Here is a 17,673-nt window from a genome sequence, read left to right on the forward strand (position 1 = left end):
AACCTTGTAAATTTTTGCAATAGGAAAAAACCCTACAAAGCAGCCACTGATGCATACCTTGACAAAAGCACGTCCGCACACACCACAGGTGAAGATCTTGCCTCGAGTGTGCTCTAGCATGTGGCGAGACAGCGACTCGCGTGTGGTGAACACTTTCTGGCAGACAGTGCAACGATGCCGCCTCTCGCTCAGGTGCGTGTCTTCATGCTTCTGGAGGTTACCTTTCTGGAAGAACTCCTGCTCTCCATCAGTGAGACCAGGCAGAACACACTGATTAGGCAAGGTAGGTGCAGCAAAGGCAGAAACACTGAGGCGGCTATTTACTGACTTTTTCAAAGACCTAGCAATTCAGCACAATAAAACAAGAAGAAATCTCTGTTACAAGCCCATTTTACTACTACTGCTACTACTACTTACAGGGAAAGCACTAAACTCACTGAAAAGAAAAATAACTAATCATTCATTATTTCAATATGTCTAGGTTTTAGCACCATTTTTCACCATAATTCTTTTTATTACTGCATTGATGCACAACGTCCTTATACAGTGAAGAATTTAACTTAGCTGAATTAAGAAGTTCCTAATAAAATAATACCAAGTACTAAGCATTGTAAGAATGAAAAACATCTGCGCAGCAGTCGAAGAAAATGAAGTTATGTGAGAAAGTTCCATTGATAGCGCAGTGTGGAACAAAAGATAAGACTTCGCAGTCTAACCTCTGATGAACTGAAACGGAAATAGCAAGGTGTACTTCCTTCACAAAGGAAAAACCATCTGAGCAGGCTTATTAAACTTGAAGCTATGATTTGCATGACCAGGAATGAAGACGACAGCATATCTTCTGCCCATGAAAATTTTAGCATACGAGGAGTTGTGCCATGCTCATACCATGGCCCATGCCAATAACTATGGCACCCTATGCCATAACACTGGCCTGCTCAATTCAAGGTGGTTCAGTCTAGTTCTAGTAGATGGCACAGAGGCGTGTGCACCAAGCGGTTTTCATAAATGCCTTAATTTTAATTGGCTTCTCTGCTTTTGAAACTCTGCCCTCATCACAATTATTTGAACATAATAGATTTCTTAATCTTTCTATTTGCAGTCTAACGCAGCCCCTCAAAGGAGACGCAGATTAGAGGCCACGACAGAGACACCTTGGTGGCAAAAATATTTGTCCAGCCAGCATCTAAGCCAATGTCACTATGTGGCAGTGGCACACAATAAACTATCGCCATGTATCCATCATCGTCATCATCAGCCTGACTACGCCCACTGCAGGGCAAAGGCCTCTCCCATGTCTCTTCAATTAACCCGGTCCTTTGCCAGCTACGCCTACCCTATGCCTGCGAACTCCTTAATCTCATCCGCCAACCTAACCTTCTGCCGCCCCCTGCTACGCTTGCCTTCTCTTGGAATCCACTCCGTTACCCTTAAGGACCAGCGGCTATCTTGCGTTCGCAGTACATGTCCTGCCCAAGCCCATTTTTTGCTCTTGATTTCGACTAGGATGTCATTAACCCGTGTTTGTTCCCTCACCCACTCTGCCCGATTCCGGTCTTTTAACGTTACACCTATCATTTTCCTTTCCATGGCTCGCTGTGCTGTCTTTAACTTAAGCTGAACCCTTTTCGTTAGCCTCCACGTTTCTGCCCCGTAGGTGAGTACCGGTAAGATACAGCTGTTGTACACTTTTCTCTTGAGGGATATTGGTAAACTGCCATTCATGATCTCAGAGAACCTGCCATATGCGCGCCACCCCATTCTTATCCTTCTTGTTATTTCCCTCTCATGATCCGGATCAGTTGTTACTACCTGCCCTAAGGAGACGTATTCCTTTATCACTTGCAGCACCTTGCTTCCACCATGTATCCATTACACTCCAATTAGGCTACATGTCAGAGCTGCTGAGCACTACAAACAGCCCTAGAACTAGCCTACATTAGCGGTGCCAGGAACTTCCTCACTGGACATTTATTAGAACATCCTCAGCCACTGGGAAGAGATACTAAAATACACTTGCCTTGCCACAGACGCCACACTTGAACCGCTTGACACCGCTGTGGATCATCGTGTGCACATCCAAGGACTTCTTAGTCTTGAACAGCTTGTGGCATGTTGGACATGGGAATGTGGGATCACCATGCACAGCATGATGCTCAATCAGAAGATCCTTGCGATGGAAACGTTTTCCACAGACATCGCACTGGAACCGCTTCTCGCCATGAAGATTCCTGAATGGTAAGGAGGTTATGAGAAGCTTTCGAGGAAGTAATAGAATGCAATAAGTTCTCTAAGGATGCAGCCATAACTTCAAATAAACCAACAAATGGTATGTTTTATTGGTCGCACTTTACAGATCTGTATTTCCAGCTGTAACTGCCATCGAGCATTTGCTAAGAACTTCAGCTGCTGCATGGTGAAACTTGTGATGACATCAGTCAGTTGCACACTTTTCATGCAGGAGAAAACGGGCTGCGAATGCAATTTTTTTCATTACAGTAAGGTACACGGCCAAGTGAAGAACAGGGACTTGTTGCTCCAAGTGGACAATCAGCCCATTCCGATGTAACATAACTTGAACATTACTTTGGTTTTCCCCATATCAATTTTTGGACCCACAGTACTGCACTACCTGTCTAACTCATTGATCATGTCTTGCAGTTCATCTGAGTGACTTAGCAAGGCAATGTCCTCAGCAAATTGCAGATTACTAAAATATTCTCCATTATCTCTTATATCCAACTTATATCAACACCTGTACACAGGCGGTGAATAACTTTGATAGCTCTGCCAGTTCTATTCTGTCTGTAGGGTTAGATGCTTTTATGCTTTGGCGTTTCTTAATCAGATCTTTCGTCTCCTGAGAACTTGCTACTGTGCATTTCCGTAATGACAGCTGTGAGATTATTATTCAGCGCTTAAATATTAAGGTCTTCGTCCTCAGTTAAAGCTGAATACCTGTTGTGCAGCGAGATCCGGAATTTGTCTACTTTCCTTCGTACCACCAATTTGTTAAGGGGCCTCCGCTTCACTAGTTTCTTCCGTCCCTCTCCAAGTCTAGGCTAATTCAACACCTTACATCCTTTGGTCAATAGAGCGCACGTTTCCAAGGACCTCCACATCATGCACAATGCTAGGGTGAGCGCATGGTATGAAGTCTATTTCATTTTTAGTCCACTTCCTGTTCTTTCGTTTGCGGAACATATTTATGATACATAAATTATTTCTCTCTGCGAACTCTACTAATAACTCCACCTGCTATTCCTAGAGCTTACGTCATAGTCACCTACTGCCTGGCCTCCAGCCTGCTTCTTGCCGACCTTGGCATTGAAGTCTCCCACTAGTACAGTTTACAAGCTATTAAAAGCCTGCAGAAACTGATTTCTACTAGTGAGGAACAAGAGAAAATTGTGTGGACAATTGGCCTGGACTGCGTAAGCACGAAGTCGGGTAATCCAACTCCCAATGTGACTGTAGATACAGTACCAGTCAATGATGCGTGTGGCCAGGATATGAAGTATAACAGGATTAAACAATGGCCTTGATAATGAAAACTACTGAGGGCACATTAATAATTCACTTCTGTAGAACTGCAGAATACTGCACAACATCAGCAAAGATGCACCAGCCACTTTTACCTAAACATCCCAAGGCTGCCACCTTTGCCAGCAATTGCTTTTCCAGCACTTGAATCAACCTGATGTGCATTCATTCTACAGAACTATACCTAAAATATCTCAGTCAAGTGGCTGCTATTTATGTGCACGGCATATAGCAAACATATACTAATCAATAGATTATGGTAATTTTATTGAAAGCTTGCCTCTTTGCCGCATTTTTTTTTAAGTAATAAAGAAAGCACTCGTTCCATCTCCAAACAGCAGTGTTAATTAATAAACTGCGATGGTGCTTTGACTGGTGACTGGCGATGATAAGTTTACATGACCAGTGACAATGGCTTCAAAGCTCACTTGTGGACGTTGAGGCTGCTTGTAGATGAGAAGATGGAGCCACATATCTCGCATACAAGGGGGGTCAGGGTGGTGTCCCGCTTGCGTGTACCTGACTCTGACCCAGTCGTGTTGAGCACGTTGACGCATGGGTGCTTGCTCAATGTCTCCTGCTTAAAGAATGCCTTGCCGCATGCCTCACACTGCATTGAGATAAAGCAAACACGCAAAAAAAATCAAACAATCTCAAATCTTGCCACCATTACGTGGCACACTGGAACTTTCTCACTGCAACACTAAATTTGAAGTTATAAACGGTCATGTGAACATGAAGGCATGAGCATACACTCCGCTTCATAAATTACTGGCTGCAAAGTGGCAGCTACAGCTGGCATCAGTAAACAAGGTGGAAAATTGTTACAACTGCTGGCATATGCTAGAATGGTCTGCAACTGGCCAGCACCTTACACATAGCTTATGCTAGGCTATCGTAAGTGCCAAGGTTCCAGGTACAAGTCAAGTTTGAAACAGTCCTGTGTGCAAACAGCTTGTAGAATTTAAAATCCTGATTTGGTGAAGCCAGTTGTAGCGTCTGAAAGTCCCTCCCTACCAATGCCAGACGCTATGTACAGTTATGTGCCAAGTCTCTTTCCACACTAGCTGCATGAAAATAACACCATTTCATCTCAGAATCAATGGCTGCAGCTACTAGTGCAAAATTCCTATTTTTTTTTTCCAAAATGAATATGAGCCACCACTAGCCACAATCATGGCCAAAGCCATGCAATTTGCAGCCGCTCCGCCACACTTTATTTTGGGCACGACCACTCTGCATATTCAGCGATGGTACTGTAGCTTTAAAATCCCTGTTCCAACAGGGATCAAAATCACTGTTCCAACAACATGCGCACTTGACATATCCAGCGGCCATAGACGACAGTGAGTGCCAACATGTCACAATATTCTGCAGCAAACCAGCCACATCTCTGCACTCTCACTCTCTCCCACTGCATCCACACTAAAAGCTGCTCAGCAATGTTTGCTCCCAATCTGGATACAGATAACAGGAAAATCTGAAGTGCTCGAAAAAGTCGCGTTGTCTCTAGCGGGCTCAAGATCTCTGCTGCTGTGCAGCTGGCGATGTCGACAAGCAACTCCGACCAGCAAATGCAACCCTGTGATCATTAGAAAACAACTGAAGAGGTTTTATAATTCAATGAGCTTGAAAGGACCGAATGTGTGAAACTTGCAGGGCAAAGCATGCAAACTCTTATTGTGCTAACATTTGCATAGCAATGTAATCACTGAATAAAGCCATGACGGTATTCAGGCTTCTTCACAGCGCAGAGTGCCAGTGAGAGCCCGCAATGACATCATGCACGATGGCACAGCAATTCCAACGAAGACATGTTTGCTTAAAGGAACAAAACCAGCGATCGCAGTGCGGCAAAAGGCAGCAAAAATCTGAGGTTCTGGCAACAATAACATCATCACCAAGCTTCTCTGCACCCCTCAAATGCAGGAAGGAGAGGCTTGAACATCGTAAATCATCATCGTACATCATCATTCAACATCTTAAATCAGCGATTAAGCCATCGTTTTAAATTTTAGCCTAAAAATTCTCGGCATGTTTTACATATAAGCTTCATACATTTGAACCTTGGATCTCATTGAATTCTAACCATTTCAGCTTCCCTTTAATTCACTTGAAGCAAACTACATGTGGGGTGAATTGTGGTAACAAAACGGCATTCAACATATCTTGGAACAGCTGCACAACATGGCATCAGGAACTACCTTTATCATCCTAAGCCTTAGTGCTGAAAATGCTGCACGTGCAAGGAAAAGAGAGGGGTGTCTTACCTTGAACTGTGGCTCTCCGTGAGTGGCAGTCTGGTGCTGGTCACGAGCAGCAACCGAGTCAAAAACCTGGGCACAGGCTTCGCACTCGACTGGCTTTCCCTGACATACATGTGCTGCCAGCAGCATGGGGTTGCGGAAACGGCCTCCACACACTGCACACTGGTGCACATGTGTGTGCTCATACTGGTGTCGCCGAAACTCGGCTGCATTGGTGAACACCTGCACAAAAAGGAAGGCCGTGTAACCACAAACCTCGAAAACACTTGGGTACTAGGATACAGAATAAAAGACTTGTGTAAATAGTGTTTCTTTGAGGGGGGGTGGGTTTGAAGTGAAATTAAAGTGAATACAAAGATAATAGTAAATGTTTTCATAAAATGTCAGTGAATTTTTCATCCGTACATTAAAACTTTGTTGCATTCATCGATCTTTTGCAAAAATGGTCTTCAAAATTGGTGCATTCAATTTACAAACGAAGCCAAGCTTTTTGCCGGAGTCTGGGTTGGCTCGGCCGAGCTGAGGGCATTACACGCCTTGTGCTGGTCGTGCCGTAATTCATGCCGTAATTCACAGAGCTCCATGAGTAAAAAAAGTGCACACCTTCTGCGAAACAGGCCATCCGTAATTGGGGGACTCGACCTAGACATGTATTTGAAAGTCTAAGTAGGCTTGGGCGAGCCACAAGTATTGCGCATCTTGTGCCAGTGCCATTCTCGCCGTGAATCACATGTGGAGCTCCATGTGTGAAAAGAAATCCTCAATTTGTATATAAATTGATGCTGCTAACAAGAATTCGAATTGGGCATCGTACACCCAGCCTGCTTGAGCTAATGGTCTCCCAGACGAGAGGTAGGTAACGTGAGAGCAAACTTCCAGTTCTTGCAGTAACCTCTGGAGTGTGCATCATGCGGGGTCAGAAACAACAGGACCGTTGGCAGCTGAGCTTGCCGCTTAGTCAACCAGGCTGCATTCGAGAGAAAGGCATGGAAGCTGTGCCGTTTTTCGCATTTGATCACAACTTTTCTCCGACTGCTGGTCTTCGCTACAAGTGCATCATCACGTAACTGGTACTTTTAGCTGAGCACCCACTGCAATGCCTTCCCACAAGAAGTATATCAAAACACAAACCACACGAAGCAAGCATTCCAGAAACGTTATTCACTTGAGACAAATACTTCTGAGACTTCGAATACCAAATGTTCGGACTGAATCGAATATTGAATAGTACTTTACTATTCAACCAATAGTCAAAATTATCTAATATTTCCACGAGCCTACAAAACAGTACAAACTTACAGTGATAACATGAAGGCATCTAAGGCATGCGGGTGACAAAACACGTCTAGCGGGGCAGCATGCATTTATAAAAAAAGATGAGCAGTGGCAAAACTGACAAGTAGTCAAAAGACATTGAATGTAACAGTGCGATTCACAGTTAGGCCCTGTTAGTTCTTGTCATTGCAAATTTAAGCTTATTTGATGGATACCGTGACTTGAAAAGAAAGACTGCAGCTGGTGTTGTTGCAAGTGAAAAAAACTTAATACTATAACCACATCTGGCATCAAAATGGAAATGCTAATAGCACCTGCAGCAAGGCAAACAAAACCAACATTATGCATGTAGTTACATTGTGTATGTACTTGAATCAGAAAAATTATCAGAGTAGTATCCTATGTGATTCAAAGTCTGTGAGAGTGGGGGACAAATGAAACCAGTTGGAAACATGGCAGTTTCAAGTGGTTTCAACGTGTTTTCAATGATACGTTTTTTTAATCCAAATTAGTCTATTTTTCTACTGGCTATGCTGCCACTGGCTAGGAAAGTTTGAAAACAAGACAGTAGTAAAAAGCACATCCACGAAAAACTTCTCCGTGACTTCCGACCAGCACATGCCAATCACAAAATGCTCGGAACAAGGCCTCAAATTCACAGTGGTCGTCCAAACCTAGATGGTTTCTGCTTATCAGGCAAAAGTTAAAAGGAAAATGACATGGTATCCGATACACCTGATATGCACTGTCAAGGTTGCATGCGCCATGGCATTTGCAACTGTTACTGCACTATTAACACCGTTCAAGATCAAGCATCATAAGGAACTAATTCCACCAGCAAACCAAACCAACATGAGTCAGAAATGTCTGTGGGGCTCAACAGTGATGGTCCACAAATTCAGAGGTCAGCATAGACATCCTCGCTGTGTTCCAAGGAACAAGTTTTGGCCACCCGCAATGCTCACGTGCTTCGCCAGCAGATCAAGGTAGCGTGGCTGGAACAGTGCCAAATGCCCTCACACGACCACCAGATAGTGCCCGAATGAGATGTAACCAGGCAATATTGGCCACCAGTCAGCACACTGCGTGGCAGTGTCCAGCCCATGCATTTCAACAAGACTTAGTTCTTCTGGCCCACACCAGGACATCCCAAGCTGAATGTCGCGGATCCACCCAGTCGGACACGTACGACATTGCAAGGCCATCCTGGACTAGTTCCTCTGGTTTCATCCATGAATCACAACTAGAGGTCTATGTATAGGAGGGACTTGTTTCCCACCCATTCCCCTTCTTCCTTTTCCCTGTGCCCTTCCTTCCACTTTTCCCGTTCTCTGTATAAGACAAGTCAACTGAACAAAGCAGAGAAGGGTTCGCAATAAACATGTTTCTCTCTATCTCAGCATAAAGTGCGGGCAATGTGCATACCTTGTGGCAGTGCGAGCAAGCAGCCTGGCCATGCAGCTGGATCTCCTGCACCTGAGTGCACATGCGCATGTGGTTGGCCAGAGAGTCAATCGAGCGCAGCCACTTGCCGCACACGGGGCATGTGTGCTGCCCTGTGTGCACCGGCAGGTGCTTCAGTAGATAGCCATGTCGCGTGAATGCCTTGCCGCACACACCGCAGCTGAACCGCTCCACTTTGGGTTGCTGTGGACACGCGTGGTTTGCCAGAATCTCCTGCAGAATGGGTAGCGGGGCATCAGAGTGATGCCCTATGAACTCCATTAATGGTCACTGAACACTGCATACAGTTGGCTTGTCAATGTTTGCCGACAGTTTTCAAAAGTCTGCTTATTGAGCAAAATTAAGCAATGAAAATAAGCTGACTCAGGGCAGAAGATACAAACCCTTCTATGTTTACAGCAACCTCTCAATGTCAATGCCATATGCTCAACCACTGGAATAGACAATGTCACAAGAAGACAATACTTGCTCACATTCTGGCTGCAGCAAGCGCAGACAACATCCTCTTCGTAAAATCGAAATTATGATGTGGCTGGCCACATCACAGGACATTACAGGAAAATGTGTTTCACGCAATGCAACAGAAGGTGCCACTGGCATGATTCAAAGGCTGGTTCAAAAATTAGCTTGTGATCGCTCAAAGCAAATGCCTCAATTTCTTTGCCTGTATTCAAGAATAAGCTGAAGGTATTTTTATTGGAAAGGTGACACTTTATTCTTTTTATAAGTCTATAACCTGTGTTATTGTGATGTTAGGCTTTGTTTTTGTGTCGAAGTACTGATATGCTATTTTCTGCATTTTATAACCATCCGCTAACTATGCTGTTATTATCTCATTTGTTGTAATGATCTATCAAGGGCCCTGGTACAGTCTTCTGACAATGGGACCCTCGTCTGTGTATTTATGACCCTTGTAAAAATGTTGGAAGTAATAAGCATCAAAACCTAAAAAAAGAATGTGCAGTTCAACTATGTCAGCAACAAATATTCAGTGGCATCTGCAAAACATACGTATATCTGCTGCTGCTGTTTGCTGAAAATGAAAAAGAACCTCACCTGCCAAAGTGCAACAATATCAGGCAAAGGGAGCAAACAAAAGTAGTAACAGCAAAAAGAAGAAAAGAATGAAACATGCTGTCCATCTGTCCACTAACAGCAAGCTGCAAGCCCAGCTGACTTATTACCAGCCGAAACAAGCATACGCACCCTGGTGGTGTAGCTCTTTCCGCAGTCAGGGCACATGTGCTGCCCTGTGTGCTTGGCCATGTGCCGGCGAAGGAGCCGGTCAGTGCTGAAGGTCTTGCCACACACCGTGCACGGCAGCTCAGTCGCTTCTGAGCGGTCCGCTGGCTGGCCAGAGCAGGCATGGTTGACTAGATTCTCCTTGCGGGCAAACACCTACAGCGAGAGTAGAAAAGACCAATCTCCCCTTCAGTTTAGATTTACATATTTTAGTATAGCACAGCTAGATGGAGAAACTTGGACACATAGTATAATCGTTTCGGATGCCACTTAGCGTTTCTACTAAACATTGTTGTTTTTGTTCCATCTGAATAGTCTATGCAGTCCTAGAGACAGCCAGTTAGTTTGCTTTCAAATATTTTTATTTATTCATTCATCAAATACTGCCGGCTGCCTTATGATGGCCAAAGCAAGAGAGGGTACAAGCAAGACGCCAAACACAAGTGGAATTCCTACAGAAATTATAAACACTCACTGAAAAGAATGAGAGAAAAGAAATAATCAAAGTGCCCCACACAGCAATGTACAGGTGACATTAGCATTCTGGAAAGAACTCTTTGGGTGATGCCTAAGTAAGCGAAATTACGAGTAACGTTAACCTGCATTATCTGCCACATGAAATATTCACGCTTACTTTTCTACAGGGACATATACAATTGGTTTAAAACTCTCAAAATAATTGTGCAGTTGTAGCATAATTGTGATGATTGAATAAGATAGGCCCTCCAAGGACCAGGTCATTATTTATTCTTTCTTTAGCAACAGGTAAAGTAAAAAACCCACAATAAAATTTTGTTGTAAAATTGCTAAGTTTGACTACACTGAAGCACTTCTTACCAAGCTCACTCTTTTGAGGACAGTGTTGGCCAGCTAGCACATAAACAGAAAACACTAAAGTTATGACATAAAGAGTGCTGAATTAGTCTTAAACAAAGAAATTGCTGCTAGGCATAGCACTCCCAGAAAGAGCTGCATGTTCACTACATGCACATTTGTGTACTTAGCATCTGAAGGGTTGATGCGTAGGCACACATGGTTTAACAGTTTCATGATGATGAATTATGTTTCTTTAATGATAGCAAGCATACTCAACGTTGGCAAAGGTAGTGCAAGTGGTGACCTACCCTGCGGCACCGGTGGCAAGTGAACTCGCCCGTGTGTTTACGGATGTGGCGGAAGAGGTACAGCGTCTGGTTGAAGCCCTTGCCACACAGATCACATGAGTAGCGCCCTGGCCTCTTTGGTCGGTCAAGTCGAGCCTGCTCCACGCTTTGATAGAACTTCTCCACCACCTCGCCACCTTCCTGCACTCGATGCACCACTCCTTAACCTCATTGCACATCTATTTCACTGATCTGTTCGCTGATCAGCTTTGCTGCAACACACTCTCATGCTGTGCATTACACATAACCATCTTCAGCAACTTCCATCTGTGGCGCGAAGACATAGACAGAGTATTCTCTGTCTTCATCTTCGTGGTTATCGTTCATTTTCACGCATTTATAGAAATTAAGCAAAAACTCTCTGTAATTTTTATTTTGATTTTGATTGATGCATTTAGCCTAAAGAAATGCCGTATCTTTTACAGCAGAATTTTAAAGATACGATCACAGTTGATACGAATTTCAGGACGATATTAATTCATAGAATTCCCTGACCAGAGTGCACTTTATACAATGTGCAGAATTTTGGATGTTCCAAACGCTCTTCTGCACCACTGCAGATGGGAACGTGCAAGATAAGACCGTACCCTTGAGCGCTAAGCACTGCCTGCACATTGCCGATGTGCAATCACCAGTCGACATTAGCCGTTCAAGGATAACGTTTGGAGGCTATACGCAGAATAGGTGGCTGATGATCGCTACAGACGTGGTCACGAGAAGCTTGAAGAAAACAGGAATTTCTAATGCGCTGGACGCGACTGAACACCACTTGGTATGGGACGAAGATGAAGCATCAGAAGAAGTCGAGGAAGAAGCTGAGGAGCCGATGGAGCAGCGACCAGTGATGCAGTGTCTTTAAAGACTAAGAGTAAAGCTCCATTTGTGCCGTATCAATAGAACTGATATGGAACCAGGCGCGCATGATTGCAAGGAAGGAGGGCATCTACTTGTGTTGTGTTCATGCAAATCAGTAACTTAGTCATTTTCCCATCATTCTGTCATTCCTACCGAAGTCCTTAACAGCAAATGTATCAAAAAATGAGACATTGGCTGCCAACACAAAATTTCATGAAAAATGCTTAAATCCATGATTTTCTGCAAAATCGCAGGAAACTAGGGGCTTTAGTTATAGCTTTAAATAAGTCTCATAAACAAAATTTGTGGATAAATCACCCTTCAATATAATGGGGTAGATTTATCCAATGAAAGTTACTCAGTCTACACACATGTGCAGTGTCATTGCCAAATATACGTGAGTGCAAGCCAGGTTTTGTTTTTTCCACCAGTGAAGTACAGTGAAGATGTATTTTTGTTGTTTTGTAGTTTTTATAGCAAGAACCAAATCCCCAACCACTTCCTACCGGGATGTGGTCCGCCGGGGACCAGCTGAGGTAAGCAAATGTTAACTGGAACCCATTCTGAGTGTGACTGGTATGAACAAATCCGTTCCGTGAGACATTCTGCCTCAAAAAGGAACTCGAATAAACCATTTTACCTCCCTTCAGCTATGCCACTGTTAGTGACTCAAACCTCTTCAGTTATCTTTCTTAGTTTAAAGGGCCACAGAAAGGGGTGTTTGAGCTTGGCTTTAAAATTTTTGCACTATGTAGAGTACAGGCCACCGAGCGTCCATGCCACGTACGAGACCTCAAAAGCGAGCGGGAAATTTACAATACATTTTTAAAAATTCCCGCTTTCGCACCTCGCGGCGACGCGTGGTGCCAGGCTTTCGCACGAAAACCTAGCAGATGACGTCACGTCTTGCAAATGACGTCAGCAGCCGGGGGTTATCATTGGTTCACAGCGCCAAACTCTTTCAGATGTCACACGCTACAACGGCCGCGGCCACTCCGCGCGCGCTGCAGCCGGCGGAGGTAGGAGAGCGGCCGAGTGAGTGAGGCTGTCGGTGGAGTGCCGCCGTTTTGGCGTGCGAGAGGAGAGGGAAAGGCGCGAAGACGCGGAAGTTCAAATTTTGCCTGCATGTAACTCAGCTTCCACAAAACACACTAAAATAATTCTTGCTGGGGGATAATTATGAACTGTTGTCTTTTAACATCCCAGACATATCGCACCTTTATTGAGACCCCCTTTCTGGGTCCCTTTCATGACACCTGCCAACAATAGTTTTTGAGATCTTACACATTCTCGTTAGCACGCAGTGAAAAAGGTGCTTCCAAAAAGGGCCACTGAACAGATGGAAGTGTCAGCAAGAACCATGACAAGAGCAATCTTTCCTGCACTATCCAAAGCCAAAGCCGCCAGCGGGCAGGTACTGTGCAGCCGACGCCTTGCAAATGATGCTTCATCATGATGCATCACTTCAGCTTCCGCAACAGTGCACTGACACAAATACAACCGCCTTTCTTTCCATACAAGAAAACCAGTTAATGGAACTTTTCCCCTTCTTTAGACCCAACAAATACCCTTCTGCAACAATAGAATTTACTGGAAATGGCAAAGGATTGGAAAAAAAACACAGTCAACAGGGGTGCTTATGAGTTCCTTTGGTGAGTGCACAAACAACGGTAATTGCATCTGTTGGTTCATTAACCTGCCCTAGCATAGGATATATGGGGCACACTGGGTGAATGAACAGAGGTTGTCCTGTGCACTCTAGTAGTAAAGATTACAGACACTACTTCATTAGTCAAAAAAGTGTACACTCACTTCATGGCTCTCTGCATTTTCATTTGCTGCAGATATGTCCATGGGCTCTGTTTCTAGTGCTTCTGAACTGGTACCAAAACTTTCAGCAACCACAGCTTGCAGGTCTTTGCCGATCGAGTCCTAATCAATAAAAAAAAAGACAGCGGCTATAGCAAACAACATTTAGCTATAGTCAGCAGATATTTGCATACCAGCCTGCATTATGAGGAACCGCATCTCAGCTGAAGATTTCACACAATGCCATGAAACATTCAATTAGGGTTCAAATACTCTACGGCAACTGTTTACTCACCTCTAGTGGCTCAAAAGTTGATAATTTCATAAAGTTATTTAAATCAGTATAGCTTAGAAACAGCCCTCCTTGCTTCAAACAATTTCATCATTACTGCTCAAATTTTGTTCATGCTAATGCAACGGTAAGCTTTAAACCCTCAGTTTACATTATACAGAACCCACCGAGGAGGTAGTAAATGTTAAAGGGGCATTGAGGACAGCTATTTCTGTTCTTAGTAAGCATCTATTTTGTAGCTCTCTCTAGCCATGCTGATGCTTGTACAGCAGCAAAAGATACATTTATTGCCAAGAAAACTAGATTAAAAAATTTCCCCGCCACTAGGTTCAAACTTGTGCCATCAACACCGAAAATGACTCTGTGATCACCATTTAGAAGTGAATGGCAGTGTAGCCAAACCTCGGGAATCTGCATGAAAAAAAAAAAAAAAACTGTTCTAATGCCCCACGGTTTCGAAAACTTATAAAAGCTCCATTTCCAGATAAAGTAGCCCTATTTGTCATTGGTAGTCTACCAATACAGGCCAATTTCAATGTATCCTCAGTGCCCCCTTAAAGCCAGCATACGGGTACATTGTGCTTTAACACAGCAAGGTTTTGCAGAAGGTGCTCCTGATTAGGTTTCTCACATGGAAATCTGAGACATTGAAGCAGAATGTCATTCTGAAGAAATAGTTCTTGTAAACCAGCGCAACGGCTCGAAGCCAAACAAGGAAGGGACAAAACACAGCGCTGATTTGTTTTGTCCCTTCCTTGTTTGGCTTCGAGCTGTTGCGCTGGTTTACCAGAACTATGTCTGACCAACTCGCCCACCAATTCATGTTGTAATCTGATGAAGCCTCATTCACACTTTGCAACAGAGCTTGCCATTTCGATTCTCATTAAAGCCTTTTAATCAGTGGTGGCGGCTGCCCCTTTTCACTTACGGGCAAAAGGGAGGCCATAACCCAAAAATAACTTCATAAAAACTATGATCCTGGAAACTGAAAGCAAGCACTGAAAGAGGCTCTTACTTGAGTTGTAGCATATTAAAATCACACCACACAATGTAAACTGTTCCAGAGGCAGTATATACATTTGGCCCCTATTCTGCAACTCAGGCACACAAAGAAAAAAAATGTGCAGGCATCTCTCAAGAATGAGCTGCAATAGAAGCTGCAAAGAAGCTGCCCCTCCCCCACACTCAACCCAAGGTAGCCCACACCCTGAATCATTGCCGCTGAATTCCTGGCTCATTCACCTTCCTCCTCCACCTGCCCTCTTCACCTGTTTCACCCATTTAAGACTAAACACAGGACTGCCTGCTGTCACCCCTGAAGAAGGAACCAAGCTGGCTCCAAAATGCAGATTTTTAAATTTAAAATCTTAGTTGGAGACATTGCCCCCTTTACCCTGTAAACTACGATCCCAACCGGAAAGGCAGTTCTGCTGAGATGTTTAGTTTCCAGCTTTTCACTTGCGCTCTAAGCAATCTGTGCAGTTATGAGAATTCACAAGTTCCAGAGGCTGCAAAGTGATGGCAAGAGCAGAACAAAATGCAAGCAGTCCATGCCTGTGGCTGCGTCTCCTGGGCGGCCTCAGAGGGCTCTGCTGGTTCACCAGAGGTGCCTTGTGGCTGTTCACTGGATTGACCAGGCAATGAAGTCAGCATCTCAACAGCCACATGGAGCTCCTTGGGGACGCCACCAGAAGCAGTGGACTCCCCACCAGCTTCTGCTGAAACAAAACAGCCTATGTCGGGAATAATGTACACTCTTCAAAATTTCAAAAGTGCATTCCAGCTCACTCTTTTTGCTGCCACCTTAATGCACCTCCCAGCCATTAAACTGCCAGCTCAGATAAACCAATGACTGAAATTCAGTCATAGTATAGGTTACGCGAAACTCGCTTAGGCTAGGCTGACCCTTGGTTCAGGGGGTGTAAATTTAGGAGCAGTGAGCTTACTGGACCAAGTTAACGGGGCAGCCTGGTCTTGAAAAGAAAAATTTTATTAATGAAGTCACAGTTTAGAAACCTTCAGGGAACATGCATTTTTGTGTGCCGATTCTAAATATCTCATTTAATTTCATGTAAAACAATTCCTTGAGCACTTATGTAATTTTCATGCATGTATCTTGTGAAGAGCTTTGAAAAAAATTTGCTGCGGGAAACTTGCTGATATGTATGCCATTGGGTTGTCTTGATACTAAGGAATGCAATAAGGGTAAAATTGTCTTCCTGCCTATCATAGAACTAAAGTTATAGGGTTTTAAAGTTGCCGTTTCAGAAATGCGAAGAAAAGTGTGTATTCTCGTTTCTGAAGTGGCAGCTTCAATACCCTATAACTCAAGTTCTATAATAGAGAGGATGATAATTTTACCTTTATTGCATTCCTTAATATCAAGACGACCTAATGGCATACATTTCAGTGATCTTCCTACAGCAAATTTTCTTCCAAGCTCTTTGCAAAATAATTGCATAAAAATTATATAAGTGCCCAAGAAATTGTTTTACATGAAATTAAATTACATATTTAGAATCAGCGCGCAAAAATACATGTTCCCTGAAGATTTCATAATTATTACTACACTAATAAAATTTTGTTTTCAAGACCGGGCTCCCCCTTAATCGACGCCTGGGTAGTCAAGGCTTTGAACCTGCCCTCGTTTTGTTTCTCAGTGCTACATTTTAGGAAATCTGTGAACATACATCTCTGACAGGCAATCTTTGTTTTCTCCAATGATGGCAGCACAATGCAAAAGCACCACATCTATGCTCAAGCTTAATTTTCTGTACGCAGTGCAACACAGTATAACTTTCAATCTGCACATTTAGTAACAAAAGGTCATCATATATCGTTGCAGCACATGGCACACAGCATCTGAATTAGGAGTAACTAGACATGGCAACAAGGACAGCAACAAAACCTTTAAATATGGCAGAACATTTTCCTCTGTCTGTCTGCGCAGCTCGCAGGTCATGCTATGAACCATGCGGTGGACCAGTGAGCAAGTCTGTGCCAGCATGCTGCAATGTACTCTCCTCGCGACCAACTCTGTGCTGCTCTCACAAATTTTTCTTCATTTTTATGACTTCGTGTTGACAGATGTTTACTACAATCTTAAATAAACCAAGAAACTTCTCACTAGTCGATACCTAAACTATTATTAGTGATTAAAGTCAGTAAATAATTAAACAAGCAATGCATACAAAACGCTATGCTGATACTTGCCAGTGAGTTCACTTCCAGCAGTTTGGCCACTAGTCAGCTGCGGGTCTGACTCGAAACTTGACGCGTACTCGCCATCGTAGCCGCTCTCATAATCCGAGTACTCTTCACCCTCATAATCAGAGTCTTCAAGGTTCCCCTGTATAGTGCAATCCATGTGATGGACCGTAACACACGGTGCCCTTACAGTTTACGATTTTCATCATCGGTTTACATTCTCACATGCAACGCAGAAAGCGCAGCAAAGGTGCCAAAGGACAAAAGCTACAGGCATACACAGGCTAAAGATGTCTGAACATCGAGTGAGATGGCTCTCTCTGCACATGCAATTAAAATTATTTTATGAGCCCATTTGAATAAGCAGACTGAATGACTCCAGAGTGTTGCACGTGTCTGTGGCACAACCCTGGCAATGTTCCACTGCGTAGTTTGATGTCAAACTATTAATTGTGGCTTCATGTCATTCCTTACTTTTGTAGTATATAAGACAACTTCTGAATTTAGCAGGTATGAATTCACCTTGCCATGTATGTGGAACCTGTGGTACTAAGCA

General features: G+C 43.7%; 1 protein-coding gene across 1 annotated transcript in view; it reads right to left on the reverse strand.

Moving 5' to 3' along the window:
• The window catches only part of LOC144129976 (uncharacterized), a 31,706-nt gene that overhangs the window by 11,273 nt on the left and 2,760 nt on the right, over positions 1-17,673 (reverse strand). Inside the window, exons 3-12 of the mRNA XM_077664026.1 lie at positions 17,124-17,259; positions 15,465-15,628; positions 13,622-13,741; positions 10,916-11,095; positions 9,756-9,947; positions 8,511-8,762; positions 5,814-6,032; positions 3,972-4,153; positions 2,021-2,231; positions 58-237 (exon numbers count right to left, since the gene is read on the reverse strand). Of these exons, the coding sequence (XP_077520152.1) occupies positions 58-237; positions 2,021-2,231; positions 3,972-4,153; positions 5,814-6,032; positions 8,511-8,762; positions 9,756-9,947; positions 10,916-11,095; positions 13,622-13,741; positions 15,465-15,628; positions 17,124-17,259 (1,836 nt within the window). The remainder of the gene's footprint in view (positions 1-57; positions 238-2,020; positions 2,232-3,971; positions 4,154-5,813; positions 6,033-8,510; positions 8,763-9,755; positions 9,948-10,915; positions 11,096-13,621; positions 13,742-15,464; positions 15,629-17,123; positions 17,260-17,673) is intronic.

This window comes from Amblyomma americanum, chromosome 4 (assembly GCF_052857255.1).
Source record: "Amblyomma americanum isolate KBUSLIRL-KWMA chromosome 4, ASM5285725v1, whole genome shotgun sequence".
In the NCBI taxonomy this organism is placed as follows: Eukaryota; Metazoa; Arthropoda; class Arachnida; order Ixodida; family Ixodidae; genus Amblyomma; species Amblyomma americanum.